General features: G+C 40.6%; 1 protein-coding gene across 2 annotated transcripts in view; it reads right to left on the bottom strand.

Moving 5' to 3' along the window:
- rbm19 (RNA binding motif protein 19) overlaps window positions 1-19,626 on the bottom strand; it is a 217,189-nt gene that overhangs the window by 137,740 nt on the left and 59,823 nt on the right. For both annotated transcript variants that reach the window (XM_078421227.1, XM_078421226.1), the window contains exons 18-21: window positions 17,637-17,697; window positions 16,676-16,755; window positions 14,271-14,326; window positions 11,146-11,259 (exon numbers count right to left, since the gene is read on the bottom strand). In XM_078421227.1, coding sequence (XP_078277353.1) covers window positions 11,146-11,259; window positions 14,271-14,326; window positions 16,676-16,755; window positions 17,637-17,697 — 311 coding nt within the window. The remainder of the gene's footprint in view (window positions 1-11,145; window positions 11,260-14,270; window positions 14,327-16,675; window positions 16,756-17,636; window positions 17,698-19,626) is intronic.

Here is a 19,626-nt window from a genome sequence, read left to right on the forward strand (position 1 = left end):
CTTTTATAATTTTTTAAGTCTCTATAAGATCCCCTCTCATCCTTCCAAACTCCAGTGAATACAAGCCCAGTCTTTCCAATCTTTCCTCATATGACAGTCCCTCCATCCCAGGGGTTAACCTCGTGAACCGACGCTGAACTGCTTCAATAGCAAGGACGTCCTTCCTCAAAATAGGAGACCAAAACTGCACACAATACTCCAGATGTGGTCTCACCAGGGCCCTATACAACTGCAGAATGTGCCTCTTTGCTCCTGTACACAAATCCTCTCGTAATCCCTGTAGTGTAGTCTATCCAAAAAATGCATGGCAACAAGGATTCTTCGTCAGCACACCCTAAATGATACAGAAATAACTCCACGCCACTCAACACACTGCATCAAGAAGATATCAATGGACCTTTATAATGTCTGGGTCAAAATTTTGGAAATGTCCACATCATATAACCAAGATGTTTTTGGTCTCTGCCCTGACAAATAGATGTGCAGAGGTGAACACTTAAAAGGTAATTGTGAAGTGCATGCTTAGTTTTGAAATCACTTAGATATCTAGATTACAGTTACTAGCTGCTTTATTCAAATGCTTTGACACAGATGGCCCTGACAGTCAAAGCTCCCTGCCTCTCTTGCACATGCTCCATGGCTCCTTCCTTAAATATCAATTCCTGATTAACAATGTAACACAGTTAATATTGTGATCTATTGTAATAATTCAGCATAGTTACAACAAAAAGCTAAAAAGATTTACGAAGAACACCAATATTTATAACAATTGACAAAAACATTCACTGATGTCGCAACACCGAAGGAGGATTGCAAAACTAGGACAATTTCTCCTTGCAAATATAGCACCTTAAAACAACGAGTTGAGTTTACAATGTCCAACTGTTTACTTTTCACTAAACCTAATTCTCCGGAATAGCTCTGACTAATTGTCTAATGTTATTCAAATATGTATCTACTTACGTATCCACATTTTCAAATTTCTTAGTAGGTACTGAAATATGCCTGCATTGCAGACAAATGTTTTAAATTAATTGGGCTAAAAGATATTAATAATTTTATTTCACACTTTTTAAGAAAGTTACCAGAATTTATTTTAAACAAAATCATAATAAAATCACAACATTAAGCAAGTGATGTTTAAAGAATTTTCTGAAGTTTGTGTGACTAGGTAAAATATCATTGTCTAGTTCAAAGTGCATGTTAGAGTAATTACTTGTAAGCATGTTCTGGTCATTGTCATGGCCAGGTACAAGCCCGATGATATTGATACACCACATGCCTATTTTTAAAAAGAATCCTCGTCACTATTGCATATTACTTTAATGGGGAAGACTATCGTTGCAAATGCAAGCACAAATGTTGATGGACTGGAAGATAATCTTGATATAGTTTATTTTGAAATCAGTAGTTTAGCTGAGCTTCGAGATACAGTACCAAGACATAATAGAATTGTGTAAAGGTTATAAAATTATGAGAAGGTATCACAAAATTCTGAGTAACTCAGCAGGTCAGGCAGCATCTCTGGAGAGAATGAATGTGTGACGTTTCGGGTCGAGACCCTTCTTCAGACTGTGAAGGGTCTCGACCCGAAATATCACACATTCCTTCTCTCCAGAGATGCTGCCTGACCTGCTGAGTTCCTCCAGCATTTTGTGATACCTTCGATTTGTACCAGCATCTGCAGTTATTTTCCTACATAAAATTATGAGACATTGTTTAGTTTAGAGATACAATGTGGAAACAGGCTCTTCAGCTCACCGAGTCTGCACCCAACAGCCAGCAATCACCTCTACATTAGTTCTATCATACACATTAAGGATAATTTACAGAAGCCAATTAACCTACAAACTTGCACATCTTTGGAATGTGGGAGGAAATCCGTACACCTGGAGAAAACCCATGCAGTCACAGGAGGAATATACAAACTCCATATAGACAGCACCCGCAGTCAGGATCATACCCATGTCTCTCCTGTCAGAAGGCAGTGACTCTACCTCTGTGCTGCCCAGTAGTTTTATTAATACACTCACGACACACGTGCAGGGGGGAGGGTGCTACAGCAGTTAGAGCTCCAGAAACCTGGGCTTGATCCTGACCTCAGCTCCTCTGTGTGAAATCTGCACACTCGGTGACTGTGTGGGTTACCCCAGGTGCTGTTTTTCTCCCACATCCCAAAGATATAAAAATCTGTTACATGGCAACTTTTAGTTTAGTTTATTGTATAATTAAGCAAGGAACAAATGCACCAAGTAAAGTGCATATTGTAAATATGAATTATACAAATTTGCTTAATTTGTTCATTTTAGTTTATTTTCTCGTTTTGTTATTTTAAAGGCCTGAATATAGTTTTAGGATCACCACATTGAAACAGAAATACACATGTGAAAAACCAATCAATTTGGTGCACTTTTGGATGAGAATATTCTATTTATTTTGGCAATAAGAAACAGTAGTCATCACGTTGTTCAGACAATTTGATTCCAAGGTATATTTATTCATGGTGAGAACAACTTCTTGCATTTGAGGCAGCAGAAATTATGTAACGCCCTCCAGGCGCTGTAGCCAGTGCAATGTGCTGTTGTCAAGGGCCGTGAGGTCTACACCTCCACCAGGGGGACGGAGGACAGTGTAGTCAAAAATGCCGTGCTGCGCTGTTGGCTGGTCTGCTCCACACACGCAGGCTGCTGATGGACGCAACCCCCAACGATGCATGTTGGTGTTGAACCGACCGACCCCTGTGCGGAGCCGGTTCAGGGCGACCCACTCTTTGCGGGGCATGTCCGAGCCGGGTGGGGCTGTGGTGTTCGGTGCGACAATGAATTGAGGAGGTGGCGATGTGTGTTCCCAGCTGGTTCTCCATGCTCCTAGTATGTTGAAACCGGAGCCACAGAGGGTCACTGCATGACGGGAGAACGGGCGACGAGATGACAGGCGTTGAGGTCCCAGTTGCTGTGAATCCTGGGCGAGGTGGTGCAAAGGATGTTTGGCGTCTGATGGGGCCTTGCACACCAGCCTATGAGTGAAGAACTCTCTGCGAAGCTTGGCGGGTACGATACCGGCGAGCACCGGCAGGAGATCCGTCGGAGTAGGGCTTAGGCAGCCAGTGATGATCCGCATGGTGTCGTTGAGGGTGGCGTCTAGCTTGCTAGTATGAGCGCTGCGGCACCATGCTGGGGCGGCGTACTCAGCGGTGCTGTACACGAGTGCAAGAGCACTGGTTCGAAGAGTAGATGTCCTGGCGCCCCATGACGATCCGGCCAAGCAACACAGGAGGTTGTTCCGTGCCAAGACTTTAGCATGGAGAGCTTCAAGGTGTTGCTTGTAGGTCAGCTGCCGATCTAGTTTCACCCCGAGGTATGTAGAAAATAGGTTGTAGGGTAGGGGTGACCCATTGAGGGTGACGGGTAGCTGGTGTTGAGCTTCCTTGTTGTTCAGGTGAAAGGCCGTTGTGGTGGTTTTTGCCATACTCAGTTTTAGTCTCCAGGTCTTAAGGTAGCCCGCAATAAGTTCCATAATCCGCCGAGAGCACATCCTCAACATTTGACCAGCTCTTGCCCGAGTGCAGTAGGGCCAAGTCATCTGCATATCCATACTGGCGCGAGGTTGTGTGCGGCAGATCGCTGATATACAGATTGAAGAGCATGGGGGCCAGTACCGAGCCTTGGGGAACTCCGTTTCTTAGGCGTCGCAGTCGGCCCAATCTTTGGAAAGCTCCAGGCGCTGATGGGCACCTGTCAGCACCCTTTTCCTCTGCAAAACATTCTTCTGTCATCTCTCAACTGAAATGTGGAAAAGCTCAGGGTCTTGATAACATCCCCCCAGAATTCCTGAAACACTGCGGTCCAAAATGCCTGGCCTGCCTCCGTGAGTTTTACTCCTCTTGCCTCATTGGTCAGTCCATTCCGAAGATCTGGCGGAAAGTCACCGTCATTGCGCTACCAAAACCAAACAAGCCTGCGGGCGACCCAAGGAACTATCGGCCCATCTCACTCCTCTGTGTCCCGTACAAGCTCCTCGAACGGCTTCTCCTGGCCCGGCTCCATCCAATCGTTGACCCTCAACTACCCGCTGAACAAGCCGGATTTCGGCGTGGACGCTGCACCACCCACCAAATAGTCAAGCTGACCAATGGTGAGGAAATAAAAGGGAAGAGAAAAATGAAAAGCAAAACATAATAGGAGCCAGAGTAGGTTAATCAGCTCCTTGAATCTGGCCCTCCATTAAATAAAGTCATGATTAATCCAATATTGGCATCAACTCCACCTACCAACAACCCTCAACTCTCTTGTATTTCAAAATGTCTATCTTCTCTACCGATTCAATGACTGCTCTCGTAACTCACTGGGGTAAAGAATTGCAGCCTTCTGCGAAGGAATTCCTCCCCATCTCTTAAGGTCTATCTAAGGATGACCCTTATTCTAAAATTCTACTGCCTAATTCAAGATTCACAGGGGAAACATCACTCAATATCCATCATCAATTTCCCTCCCGTTGTATTTTATTAGGATCAGCAGTCGTGCTTCAGTGAGAATTTTGACCCAATCAGTTCAACCTTTCTTCAGATCATCCCTTTCATCCAAGGAACTTCTCAACTGAACCTTATCTGCATTGCCTCCATTGATAGTAAACCATTCCTTAAATGCAGAGGCCAAAACTGTATACGGTATTCCAGTTACAGTCCGACAGCCCCCCCCATAAATTAGAATTAAAAAATGTCTCTACTTTTACACTTGTAGTATAATACATTATACATTCTGTGTCTCTTTTCTTGAATTAGTTTCTTCAATCATGGTGTTACATAAACATTTGTTCTATTTGCAATTATTACCTCCAGCCTGCTCTTTGATTTGCTAGTATCATTAGTGTGATATTCGCTTAAGTCATAAAATATTGTCAGTTGCATTCGTGTAATAATTTGCTCAGTTTTCAGATCTACAGTTGTGAAACGTATCAACAGAAGCCAGCAATCGCAAAACATATGGCCAGGTAGTAATGAATTATCGCCATCCACAGGAATTTCACAAGAAGCAAAGTGTTTCAGGCACGGAGGAGGAAAACAGCCAGCGTCTGAGTGATAAAATATTTACTCTTTCTGGAAACTGCACATATCGTCAGCTAAGGCAGGTTCACCTCTGATTCTATCACTACCTGACTGCTGGATATCCACAGATGTGTGCAAGAACCAGTGAAAAGGCTCCCAAACCATCACCAGTGGCATTATCCTGAAGAAAATTAAAGAGGGACTTTTCTTTTGAAAACAGCAGTCAATATCATCAAAGACCCACTCCATCATGGCCACGCTCTAACTTCACTCCTACCATCTAGAAGGTGTTATAGGAGTCTGAAAATCATGACAGCCTGGCTCAAGAATTGCTTCTTCCCAATAGCAATCAGGCTCCTGAACACCACACAACTATGAACTAGGGACTGTCTTTGGTTGCATAAGTAGTTAAGACTATTTTTGCATCAGTATTAAACATTATCCATGTGTGTTTTGTTGCAGGCCTGTAATGCTGCTGCAAGTCGAAAATTCATGTTCTGTTGTTGATGTAAATGACAATTAAATATTATTGACTTTTGACTGTGCTCCAATTTTTTTGTAAAAGCGTTGATGAATTTTCAGTTACAAATGTGGCACCTAGGCCGGGTGAGGCGGTCGATTTCGCCTCATCGGCACTTCTTCATCGATTGGCGAGTCGAATTTTCTCCCTACAACCGGGGGTCTGGGACTCCGACCTGGCCTGAGCTGGCAAATCCGTTCTCATAGTCGACCTCCGAAGCTGACTGCAAGCCGGTAAATTAATCCCTCGGCGGCCTAGGTGAACTGTTCCAGTACCGTTCGACTCCTCAGAGACAGAGACCTCTGTTGACCTGGCAAAATGGATAATCCAGAAAGGCTCTGGAATCAAGGGTGCCAGAAAATCGGTGGTGGTCCTGTATTGCCATAGATCATCTGCTTAACAATAGTACTTCAAAGCTTAGTTTTTTTTAAATGGGGGGCCAGGATATGACTGAGGTAGAAAGAATATTGGAAAAGATAAATAACCATATAGCAATTTTATGCATCAACTCAACCATGTGAAATGATAGCCATGACCAAAGTTTAGCAATGGCACTCTCCGTGATGAAGTGGAAACCGTACAATTGTGAAGCAATGTCATATTATTTCATCATAAAAGAAAACAAATTACATCATACAGAAAAATAATTTATACTAATCTCAGTTTTATGTTATTACTGCTCTGTTTCCCAATTCCGACCACGTACTAAGTCCAGCTCCTATCCTGGGGCAACGGGTCCAAAAATCCGACATCACCAGGTTCAGTATAGCAACTTTCCTATAACTATTAGGTTCTCAAAATGACCTGCAGTCCTAATCCTAACTTAGCAAAGGAACACAATGGACCACATTTTGCCTTGCCGTGGACCTTATTCAAATTGTTTTGAACTAATGACTTGTTTTTTTGCAATCTTTTTCTTTTCAATGTCTTGAGAATTTACGTATAATTTATGTTTTTGAGTGGTGTCTGTATGCCTGTAATGTTGCTGCAAGCAAGATGTTAATTCTACGTGTACCTCACTGTCCTTGTGCAAACTCAACTCGACTTCACTTAGCTTTATTCAAATAAAATCAGGGACTGAGGATGTCGAGCAGACTTCATTTTCAGACAATGCTTATTTGTCATGATTTTCCTTCCCTTTAACGACTATATATTTAAATGTTACATACAAACTAAATCAGCAGAGAGACAGAGAGAAGTTTGAAATCTGGTTCATGTTGAAGTTCAGTTTTAAAACCTGGATCACAGTATCTAATCAAGGAGGCCGTCATATCATATCATCATATCATATATCATATCATATATATACAGCCGGAAACAGGCCTTTTCGGCCCACCAAGTCCGTGCCGCCCAGCGATCCCCGTACATTAACACTATCCTACACCCACTAGGGAGAATTTTTACATTTACCCAGCCAATTAACCTACATACCTGTACGTCTTTGGAGTGTGGGAGGAAACCGAAGATCTCGGAGAAAACCCACGCAGGTCACGGGGAGAATGTACAAACTCCTTACAGTGCAGCACCCGTAGTCAGGATCGAACCTGAGTCTCCGACGCTGCATTCGCTGTAAAGCAGCAACTCTACCGCTGCGCTACCGTGCCGTCATCTGAATCTCCAAAGGAACAGCAGCGTACCATGATCAATTGGATGAACTTCATGGAACATCCTTTAAAATCCAAGGATGTGCTTCAATGACAGACCCCTTACAATGGCTTGGGTTCCTTAAATCTAGACTAAAGTTGCTATTAAAATAATAGACAAAAGAACTTGGAGAGATGAAGAGGATTATAAAATCTAGGTTATTCTAATTCTTAAAGTTTGAGCATCATAGTTGACCTTCATCCTCCAGCAAACCGCTACCCCTGTATCTGAAGCCCTCATTTTTTCTGAAATGCTTATTCATGCTGGAGTATTGCAGAAACGTTATAAATCACATGCCACTGGCGTCCCGAAGGCCCCCCTCCATTCACACATCATACATGTGGAGGATGATACCATTTATAAACCATATGCAGAAGTGCCAATCAATTCTGGGATTAGATTTCCTATTCCAAAATTGCAATGCAGAACATAATAATATTGTGCTCTGCAATGTTATTTCTAGCCCATAACTTTTTCATTCTTTCTTGCCTGAAACTGGGAACGCTATAAATGAGAGCCTTCTCTGTTTGTTAAATCTCTATTTGTTTCAGATTCTCCAATTCTTAATCCATTTTGAAACAACTGAAACCTAAGCTAATTATTAACTATTGTGAAAATATGAAACAAAATGGTAATTATGGCCTTCCATGCATTAAACACTTATGGTTAACATTTATTTAATTCTTTGTACAAAACTTAAGTTTTCTGATCCACAATGCAATAAACATAGCAAACAGATATTGATTGAATTTAATTTGTAGTGTTATTGTGCCCTCTGGTGATTAAACACAAGTCTGATATTTTATTCATGGAAAGCATTTTTATTTATTATTTATTTATTATTTATGTTTTATTGGAAGCATTTGTGTTTAAAAAAAAGACAATTTTGTAGTGTAATGAACAGCTTCAATTTTAACACTTTTCAAAAAGAGCATTTAATTAAAAAGAGAGAAAGAAGGAAAAGAGAAAGAAAAAAGGGGAGATATACCCGACAACCCACCCATGTGTCCGCTCATCCAGCCCTACGAGTGATTTTGAATTGTGTTCAAATATTGTATTGTTCGAGAAAATCAATAAAAGATGACCATATTTTTAAAAATTGCTACATTTTGTCATTCGAGATATACCTAATTCTCTCTAAATGTAATATGTCCGTCATTTCTGTAATCCACAACTTCACTGGAGGAACTTCAACACTTTTCCAGAATTTAAGTATGAGTTTTTTTGCTAATATTAGTCCATAGCCGACAAAGCGTTGCTGAAAAACAGTGAATGTACTACATGCTTCTGATATTCCCAGTATTATCAGTTTTGAGTCTGGCTCTAATGGGATTTTCAGTATATTGGAGAAAACGCTGAATATTTCCGTCCAAAAACTTCCTATTTCTGTACGTCTGATATTTTCAACCTAATGTTCTTCAGTCCCTGGCAGGATAAAGTAACATGCCTAAAAGTGGATTTCACCATGTGGTGGGCTAATCGGGTGCGATGTTTGGCACAAAATGCTTTCCATTTGTCACAAAATGGCGGCACTGCCCTAGCAGCTGCGGCTCACCTGCAGTCCATTTGTTTTTGTGTTTTTGTTGGTTTTTTTTGGTCTTAATTGTAGTTGTGATGTGGTGTTTTTGTGTTTGTGTACTATGTGTGTATGTGGGGGGGAGGGGGAAACTGTAACATTGTAAATATGTGTTCCTTCCGAACGGAGACCCGACCTTTGTTTTCTGGGTGTTGTCTCCGTTCCTGCTGCGGCCTACCATCGGCCCAACTCCTGGAGCTGGCGGCCTCCAGGGCTCTGGTTCGCAGAGCCCGCGGATCGGACTTACCACCACCGGAGCCGGCCGTCTTCGGAGGCTGCGGGAGCGGCTGCAACTCGCCTTAGGCTCGGGCCGCGTGGATGCCGACATCGGGAGCTCCGGCAGCGGCAGCGGGTTCGCCCGCCCCGAATCGCGGGGCTTGGGTCGCGGACATTTCACCGTCCGGCGCGGCCTAAGATATGCCGCGGGATATTTCTCTGCTGGGCGGGGACTTCAATGTCGGGAGCCACGACCGCCCCGACGTGCAGCAACAGCGGCAGCAGCGTGTTCGCCCGCCCCGGATCGGACTTATCATCGGCGGAGCCGGCCGTCTTCGGAGGCTGCGGGAGCGGCTGCGACGCGACGCGCCTTGGGCTCGGGCCGCTGTGGACCGTCCGGTGCGGCCTGCAACCACAACAACCTGACTGCGGGCGAGGACAGCGGGAGAAGGGAAAGACATTGTGGCCTTCCATCACAGGAGAGGACTGGAGGAGACTCACTGTGATGGATGTTTCTTTGATGGATGTTTCTTTTTTTTTTGTGTGTTTTTGGGGTTGGGTGGTTTGAGTGCCTGTTTGATGCTTTTATTGTTGGACTGTGTTTTTGGGGGTTTTTTGGGGTTGTGTAATTTGAATGCCTGTTTAGCGCTTTTATTGTTGGACTGTGGTTTTGGGGGTTTTGGGGTTGTGTGATTTGAATGCCTATTTAATGCTTTTATTGTTGGACTGTGTTTTGGGGGGTTTTTGGGGTTGGGTAGTTTGGGTGCCTGTTTAGTGCTTTTATTGTTGGACTGTGTTTTTGGGGGTTTTTTGGGGGTGTAATTTTGATGCTTATTTAATGCTTTTGTTGTTGGACTGTGGGTGATTGAATGAACATTTTGTTCAAGATGGCCACGCCGCTGTGTTTGGCTGCCTGCCACTGTATGTTTCTTTTTTTTCCTAGTCAGATGTGCAGCACTTTGGTCAACGTGGGTTGTTTTTAAATGTGCTATACAAATAAATTGACTTGACTTGACTTGACATCGCCCCAATCGGAATAAAGATATTGGGAAAATTAGCTTTAAGAATTGTTGGCTTATTTTTCACTCATGCTGTCTCACAACAGGTCCACAAAGCAGCTGCCTATGTGGACCAGCAGCTTCCGGTCTTTCATAAAATCACAGAAAGTGGCTCTTATGGACCACTTCAACCATGCCGACTGTGACATCTAACTATGTTAACCTATTTCAATGATTTAGGTGAGAATGTGAAAGAAATGGAGTTTCATGCAAATAAATACAAGGATTGCATTTTGGGAACTCAAACCCAAGTGGAACTTTCACAGTGAATAGCAAAGCCCCGAGGAGAACAGAAGAACCGAAGGATACAAGTATATAGTTCCCTGAAAATGTTATCAAAGGTGGGCAGAGTAGTGACGGTGGCTTTTGGCATGCTGGCCTTTATCAGTAAGCATATTGGGGTGGGAGCTGCTTTACATCCTTGTCATCCACCCTGGGCAGTTCTACGGAACTGGCAAAATTTGCAGTAAAGCGTCAACTACGGTACTCTGAAGGACCAATTGCCACTTTTGATTGTTGCAGTTGACGTACGAAAGAACAAGTAAGCATATTGAGTATAGAAGTTGGGATGTTATGTTGCAGATACACAAGATACTATAGTATTGTGTGCACTTTTAGGTCATGTGGAAATAGGAAGGATAAGCAAAACACAAAATGCCTGAAGAACTCAATGGGTCAGGCAGCATCTGTGGAGGGAATGGACTGGTGTTGTTTCAGGTCGGGAACCTTCTTCAGACTTCTTCTCGGACTACCTCCTCCATCTCAGCCTTTTATTATTTTATATTCGGTCATATCATTTCTCAGCCTCCAAGGAAAACAAACCCAGTCTAACCAATCTCTCTTGCTTGATTCCTCAAGACCTCCAATATAGGCAACATCTGTGATTTTTTTTCTGCACCCTCTCTAGCTAAATCACATTTTTCTTTAGTGGCAACCAGAATTGCGTACAATACTTTGCGTGTAACCAAACCAATTTTATGTACATTGTAAACTTTGAAAAATATTCAAAACGGAACGTCATGTTCCTAAACTTTCCTGTGCAAATCACTTTCAGCTTGATGATCAGCAACACAAAACAATTTCTTACCTGAAAAGTTCCCGTATTTCTTTTACTTTGGCCTGGAAAGGAATATTTCGAATCAAAATTTTGGAGGCCTTCTGATCCTTTGCTTTTTGGAGCTTTCTTGCTGGGTGCACAGACCTGAATGTAAAAAGACCTTAGTTTCAAACACTGCTAAAAATCTGGATAGTCCATATAAACAAAATAACAAGAATCAAAGAATAGTAACACTCAATATTCAACACATGGAAAGATGGCATTGGCGATTACATTATTTGATAAAAAGCATAAGATTTGAATGAAAACATGGCTACCGCTTTTTTCATTCAAACTTGCCCGTACATTTGTTTTGTCAATATCAGAGTTTTTTAAAAACTTAACTGGAACTACAACATTAAAACAGCTTCATGAAATACAAGTAAACCAAAGTAAGTGATAAAGCGAGGGTGTCAACAGGATTTGGTACCGTGACAAGCATTAATCATGGAAAAGATAATGCAAGCCTCAAATGTGTAACTTTATGATATAGACTTGACAAGGATAAGTAATATTTCCCTGTTGATTTCTTTATTGAAATGTTATTGATGAAGCAATGGCAGAGTTATGCATTAAGACGCATCTTAAATCTAATCTTCAAAGAGGTTGCCTAAATATTTTAACATTCATTGTTAAATAAAACAAGATTTATTTACCACTGAAAAAAAAGTTCGCTTTCTCATCTCATCTCTACTGCCTTCAGTTTGATGTCTTTTTAACATGGCTTTGAATGTTTTCATGGCACCAACAAGGGACCAATGCAGATCAATCTATTACATATACACAATGTATTTGTTTATGAATAGAACGTCAAGTTAGTCTTCTTCAAATGGATAGATCTTCCATCAAATTTTTATTATAAACTTTGTTTATGAGCTGGGGGTTTTTTTTGACAGTGGTAAAAATGATTGAATGTCAAATCTGTTCTTCGTATTAATTAGTCAATCCCCCAATTGCACTAATGATCAACAAACAGTCAAAAGGATCCACAAATATTCTCCTTCTATGATTGTACAAGCCCAACAAGTCAGGACCCCATACCCTATCCTCAAGATTAGATTGATGTGTTGCTGATTTCTTTAAAACAGGTAAAATTCATTTACATTCCAAGATATTCGGAGGATAATCAGACTGTTATAAGTATGCAAAAAAGCTAAATGGCAGGAAAGCTTAATGCATTAAAAAATACAGCAGTTGAAACAAAGACCAATTGACAAATACTTGATAGTGTAGTAAAACGCCTATCATTCAGAAATCCTGATGGGCCAGCATCTGACACAGTCAATAGTCTGGAATGTGAGCCGTGTAGCGAGATCTGGGAACCCAGAGCATGGCTGGGGCCCGGGTCAGGTCTTTGGGCTGTGTGTGCAGCTGGAGTTTGGATTGGAACCCAAACGCTAGGGTTCAGAAAGGTAGACAGGCTGGCCGCCAGAGTGCTGATATATTTCATAGAAAATAGGTGCAGGAGGAGGCCATCTGGCCCTTCGAGCCAGCACCCCCATTCATTGTGATCAAGGCTGATTGTCCACAATCAGTAACCTGTGCCTGCCTTCTCCCCATATCTCTTGATTTCACTAGCCCTTAGAGCTCTATCTAACTCTCTTTTAAATTCATCCAGTGGATTGGCCTCCACTGCCTTCTGTGGCAGAGAATTCCACAAATTCACAACTCTCTGGATGAAAATGCATCTTCTCACTTCAGTTTCAAATGGCCTCCCCTTTATTCTTAGACTGTGGCCCCTGGTTCTGGACTCCCCCAACATTGGGAACATTTTTCCTGCATCTAACTTGTCCAGTCCCTTTACAATTTTATATGTCTCTATAAGATCCCCTCTCATCCTTCTAAACTCCAGTGAATACAAACCCAGTCTTTCCAATCTTTCCTCATATGACAGTCCTGCCATCCCGGGGATTAATCTTGTGAACCTACGCAATGCCTCACTAACAAGGGTGTCCTTCCTCAAATTAGGAGACCAAAACTGCACACAATATTCCAGATGTGGTCTCACCAGGGCCCTATACAACTGCAGATGGACCTCTTTACTCTTATACTCAAATCTTCTCGTTGTGAAGGCCAACATGCCATTAACTTTCTTCACTGCCTGCTGTACCTGCACGCTTACTTTCAGTGATTGGTGTACAAGGACACCCAGGTCTCGTTACCTAACCTAACTCCATTGAGATAATAATCTGCCTCCTTGTTTTTGCCACCAAAGTGGATAACCTCACATTTATCTGCATTATACTGCACTTGCCATGCATCTGCCCACTCACTCAACCTGTCCAAGTCACCCTGCAACCTCCTAACATCCTCTTCGCAGTTCACACTGCCACCCAGCTTTGTGTCATCTGCAAACTTGCGGGTTACTTCTAATTCCATCATCCAAATCATCAATATATATTGTAAATAGTTGCGGCCCCAGCAGTCTTGCGGCATTCCACTCACCGCTGCCTGCCATTCTGAAAAGGACCCGTTTATTCCTACTCTTTGCTTCCTGTCTGCCAACCAATTCTCTATCCATGTCAATACCCAAGCTTTCCTGCTCCTTTTGAACTGATTCCCTGAAAAAATATTATTCCTCTGTATAATATATTCAAAAAACTGAAGTGAAAGTGTATTATAGGAATAACATCCAAGAATCTGAAAAATCTACCATGGACGCAGGATTATCAGAGCTTTTCTGTACCATCAATTAAGCAAAATATGTAATGTCAAGAGCAAAACCAGCATTGTCCGTCTTTGCACTACAGGAGTATCTGTGCTACTGTGTGTGAAAATTAGATTCTGATACAATAATTTTTTTAAATAGTTATTTTAAAGGTTTGCAAATATTTTGTAAAACATTATTTGCTTACCAAATGTAATATATTGTTCTCACTGCAGATTGCATAGTCCCAGAGCATAACATTCACCATTCACGCTTACTTTTGAAACCCACTCCAAGCAAAGACAAAATATCAGTCCATTTCACCTACTCTTTCCATTCTGTTTCATAATTACTGATCAACACTGAATGATATAAAGTATATTTTGTATAAACCCTTCCTCTTGAATGACAGCAAAATATATTCAAGGATCCAGTAAAAACAGAATAAACATAAAATAAAAATACATACTTCGTAACTCTGTCCGATAGCTTCAACTCCAGTTGGTGATCATCCAACATAATATGCTATGGTTCAAGAACAAAAAGGTAAATGCCATAAATATTCAAATGAAATTTAGAGAAGTTGAAATATTTTTAAATACCCGAGAGCTATGGTGAAAACTTGCACTGAAATTTTAAGAACCAATACTGGGAGACAGTGAAATATTGTCAAATTTAAAATACAATTCAGAAATTACCTGTCATGGTTTAGTTTACCTCATGCTAACATTCCAGTACTAATGAGTATAAACATACAAGTCTCCTCGGTACTCTATGTTTTCTGCAATAAAAACTGGCTACCTTGTTTGCATTATTTATTTCAGAGTCAGTGTGCATAAGATGAGAAGCTAATTTATTATATTATATGTACATGGCGATAAGGCAACTTTCAAAGTAAATCACGTTTAAGGGCTTGAAGTTTGAATATAATCTTACTGAGGATGTGCTCATTTTTATGAATGAAACATCTATAAAGTTCGACATTATAACTCAAGCACCAGCAGCTATGCATGACTACACCAGCCTTTTCCCAGCCCCAGCAAAAGAAATTCATATCCAATTAAATGAATGACAGTCAGCAGAAGATAAAGCCAGGTACGGCAATCATGTGCAATTATTATTTTAGCATAAATACTCAATCTGTCAGTTCATTCCGTTGCTACATTCCATGTGGAGTCCAGTGATGAAACTCCATCATGCTAAATTCCCCTGCATTAGCGATGGGGCAATTCTTTTTAGGACTGAGTGATGTTAATTTCAGCTACTTGAAAAACTTTAAATATATAAAACCTTTTAATGTTGCAATTAATGTACCTGTGAATGTTTCCAACATTTGAAAAAAAGTTAAAGTTGGAAGGACTTTGACAGTATGTGCGTCATTTGAGGGGTAGGAATTCTTTACAATACCACCAGAAGTCATGCTTCCCTGACACCACACTGTTGAAGTCCAGGCTGCGCACCGCACTAAGTATGGGTTTCGGGTAAGAAAACAAAATGCTGTAGTAACTTAGTGGGTCAGGCAGCACTGCTGGAGAACATGGATAAGCGACATTACAGATTGGAACTTTAATTCAGACTGATTGTAGTAGGGGGGAAAAAACTGGAAGAGAGATGGGGCCAGGACAAAGCTAGACAGGCGATAGGCGGATATAGGTTAAGGACTGGGGAGGGGGGGGGGGGGGGGGAAAGGAGAGAGAAGGGGAAAGCGGCCGGATGGTGGGCAAAATTGGTGTGCATTCCAGTGTGGGGCACACAGGGTAATAGGCGAGAAAATGAGGGGGATGCAGAGGCTGGTAGGGTGAAAGGTAAGGACTAGGGTAACTATATCCTTGTTCTGTCGGGGGGGGGGGGGGGGGGGAGCAAGACCAGAACTGTGGGTCAGAGGAGACATGGGGGAGAGATCCATTTATAACGGCACGGGGAAAGTCCACATTTACTAAAGCAAGAGGACATCTCGGATCCCTGGGCATGGAAGACTTGATAATGTTTATACACACACTTAAATAACTTGTGTGATAAAGTGTTTTTTATTACAGTAACTCGATTCTAAACGTTGCCTATCCATGTTCTCCAGAGATACTGCCTGTCCTGATGAGTTACTCCAGCTTTTTGTTTCTACCCTGTTACTTTGCTCTAGATTCCAACATCAGCAGTTGTGTCTATGGGTTTAGGAAGGGTGATCATTTGCTTGCTATGATTTGATTCAGAAGATGTTTGTGACAGAGGTCATGAAAAGGCACAATATAAATGCAAGTTCTCCCTTGTGTACTGAAAGTTCATTGCAACAATTACATTCAGCCAACAGCTGAATTCACATTCACAATGAAAAAAACTTTATTAAACGTTATTTAAGTGCCTATAGAAAGATTACCAAATCTACACCTAGAGATCCAGAATAAGTTTTAAACTTATTTGACAAAAATGCTTGAACATTATAATTTAAAACAAATCACTGATAACTACGAAACACTATTCCTATCCAATCCATTGAGGAAATCTGAACTCATGCAAATTTCTGCAACCTCAATTCAGGCAAATAAAAGGTTTTGACCAAACATCTACTAATGTGAACACGCACTACTACACTATTGAAGAAAAATGAAATGCCATACCAAACTATCAGGGTCTGGCACACATTGATTATTTGGTTTTAACAACATTAGTCATTCTCACTTGCATATCTGTTTAAATACCATCTCACATTTACAATTCTTTCAGCAAAAATTAATAATTATACCATACAAAGAATTTAAAATCTGAATAAATTTCCACGGCACTGAATTTTTTTAAAGTCCACTCTCTATGACGAGGGGAGTATTAAGTAAAGGAAATATTTGAAATAATATTCAACAAATACGATGAAAATGTGATTACCTGTAGCAGTTTTAGAGCTTTGTTGGCATATTCTGGTTTTGTGTATTCCACAAAGCCATATCCCATTGACAAAAGGGAACCTGTAAAAGAAAAAAAAAAATCAGTGACAGCTCAAAGCGATTATTCACAACTGTGGGTCACCCGATTTCTGCACAGTTGTTCATTAACTGCATCATCATTGATTCCACACTGCATACAATCCATGCACGATATAATCAAGATCAGTGTGAGAAATGCATAACCCAGTCCGTTTCAACTGCCACAAAGAAGGTGCAGTCCACGAAAAAGAAAGACAAAATAATTGTATTTCATTGTACAAGATAAATGCCATTAGGTGTATGTATAGCACACAACTAGAATAGCCCACAAATAACTAACATATAAATTGCTGAACGATTGGCAAATGCTTGTTAATGAAGAGACTGGCATATTTTCTGACAAACCCCAGGATAACCCATTTTAATCTTTTAAAACCTTGTCAGCGTTAAAAGCAATTGCAGTACTTATAGTAGCAGCAATTTACAAGAGTATACAAGCACAGCATGCTTCCAAACTGGAAGCAACTAATTTTGAATCTAAGTAGATAGACCTTAAGCAATATGGAATGCATTTTAAGCTGACTTTAACTTGAATATAGTGTTTAAAAAAATATAATTATAATTAATTGATCATTTATAATTAGTGAACTGTATGTTGAAATCAAATCACAGCAAATACTTGGAAAGTACATTATTGGTACTTTAAGTAACTATTTCAAGCAAAAGCATAAAACAAATTCTATAACTTTATGTTTCCTCAAATATATTATTTGCCCAATTATCAAAATTGTATTATCAAAATCATATATTACAAATTCATGATATCTAGATGTTCTGGGTTATAAACATAAATATTTGTTTAAATTCAAATGATCTCACAGCAAGTTCTACATTGAAAATTGCAAAACAAAAGAGCTTCTCACCTGTCCTGCTCTTCTTTTTTGAAATACTGCAACTTTTTAATGATCCACATTTGCTAAATGCCTTGAAAGGAAACACATTCAATAATGAACAATTATTAAAATCATAGAATTTGTGTAAATATGTGAAATAAACTATTGTTGCAAGCACAAGCACAATAAAGTCTAAAGTTGCAAATAACGTAGAGCTGGCTGCATGCACTGCTATACATTGCCAGGTATGCTGCAGTCAGTGAGGGAGTCAGGCAGGAGTAAGTGGCAAAGGTCAGCAGTGTGATAGAGCACTTTCACTTGCCTGGATGGATGCAACCCACTTTGTGCAGGACATATCAACCTACTTGACTGCCAACTCAATTAACACACCACCCGAATAATTTCACATCCACTTCCACTGTGTGGACACAATGTGCACCATTTACAAAATGCACTGCAATTAACTGCCTACTTCATTCCAAAAACACCTCCCAAATCAATGACCACTACCTGGAAGGAAAGGAAAATAGATGCAAGGCAACACTACCACCTGCGGTTTCCTCTTGAGGACATACACCATCCTAACTTGTCATTTCCTTGGACATCACAGGTTCAAAATCCCGGAATACCTGACACACAGAAACATAGAAAATAGGTACAGGAGTAGGCCATCCGGCCCTTCGAGCCAGCACCGATAATGGATGATCATCCAAAATCAGTACCCCGTTCCTGCTTTTTCCCCACATCCCTTGATTCCCTTAGCCCAAAGAGCTAAATCTAACTCTCTCTTGAAAACATGTACAGTATCTTTAGCAGGATGGCACAATTACAAGGATTAGGATTGGGCTATAAATGCTGCTCATGCCAGCTATGCTCACTTCCTATAAAACGACATTAAAAAGTTCATAGGTTTTGTTAAAAAAAGTGCAAAGCAATCTGCTGAACTGCTCAAGTCATGGAGTGTAATTGCCCCCATTTAATTTTCTTTCAGAATCTGAATTATTTGTGGATATTTGTTTCTCTAATTCTACTGATCCATTTCTCATCTACATCAATACGCATTAATTTATTTTTCTTAATTTGTAAAGGAAGCTAATAACAGCCCAAAACAGTGTTAACAATGAAAAACTAATTTGAGCCATTAATTCTATTTTTTTTGTAAGGAATGTGCAGGAACCTCCTGACTTTAAATGCTACCATCGTATCAAACAAAAAATAGGATGATTCATGGTGGGTTTCATTAAATCCATGGGCAATTTTCTACCTACAGAATGCTTTTGTCTGGCTGACTTCAGTGGCTGTTTATCTGTTCAATGATGGTTCATGAGAAGAAAGGATTATCATTTGAAGGGTCCAATGTGGCAGAGTTTTGAGTACTGCAAAATCATGGTATATAACATATGACCTAACTCAGAGGCTCCTAGTGTGTGGCCGTTGATTATTATCTGACTGAGAGTAAGTACAGTATGGTCTGAGAGAAGAAAATGAACAAAGGATATGGCAAGATCCAAGAGAATTATAGTACTGAGTAGACAGCTGATGCAGAAGTAAAAAATTCATACCAAATACTTTAAGAAGCTTGGAAGATAAAATATTGTTGTCGAACAAAGGACTGAATTAACAAGAAGGTTGCAGTTTAATTTTAAGAGTCTTGGTGACTTTACAAGATAAGTGCATGAATAATAGCAAGATAAATCCTAGTCAATAGTTCTCTGCCCCACACAATATCTTCTATCAAGTGCAGAAATGATCAGAAATGGTTAGAGGTAAGCTCCAAAATTGCTTCATTAACTGTCGAGATTTTCAGCTGTGGAGACTAATGAAAGGCTGCATGTTGGAAGGCATGGGAAAAGTTGTGACCAACAGATACACGGGACTTTGTTCATTGGCTGTTGGAATCAAGCAACTCTCCAGCGTCATGTGCCTTGAAATTAAATATTATATTGGTAAAAGAAAAGGCAAAATCGTACTTCTCCCTGGCAGCAGATTAAATCACTTATTGTTCAAACGCAGCTCAGAC

Source organism: Rhinoraja longicauda, chromosome 25, assembly GCF_053455715.1.
Source record: "Rhinoraja longicauda isolate Sanriku21f chromosome 25, sRhiLon1.1, whole genome shotgun sequence".
Taxonomy (NCBI): Eukaryota; Metazoa; Chordata; class Chondrichthyes; order Rajiformes; family Arhynchobatidae; genus Rhinoraja; species Rhinoraja longicauda.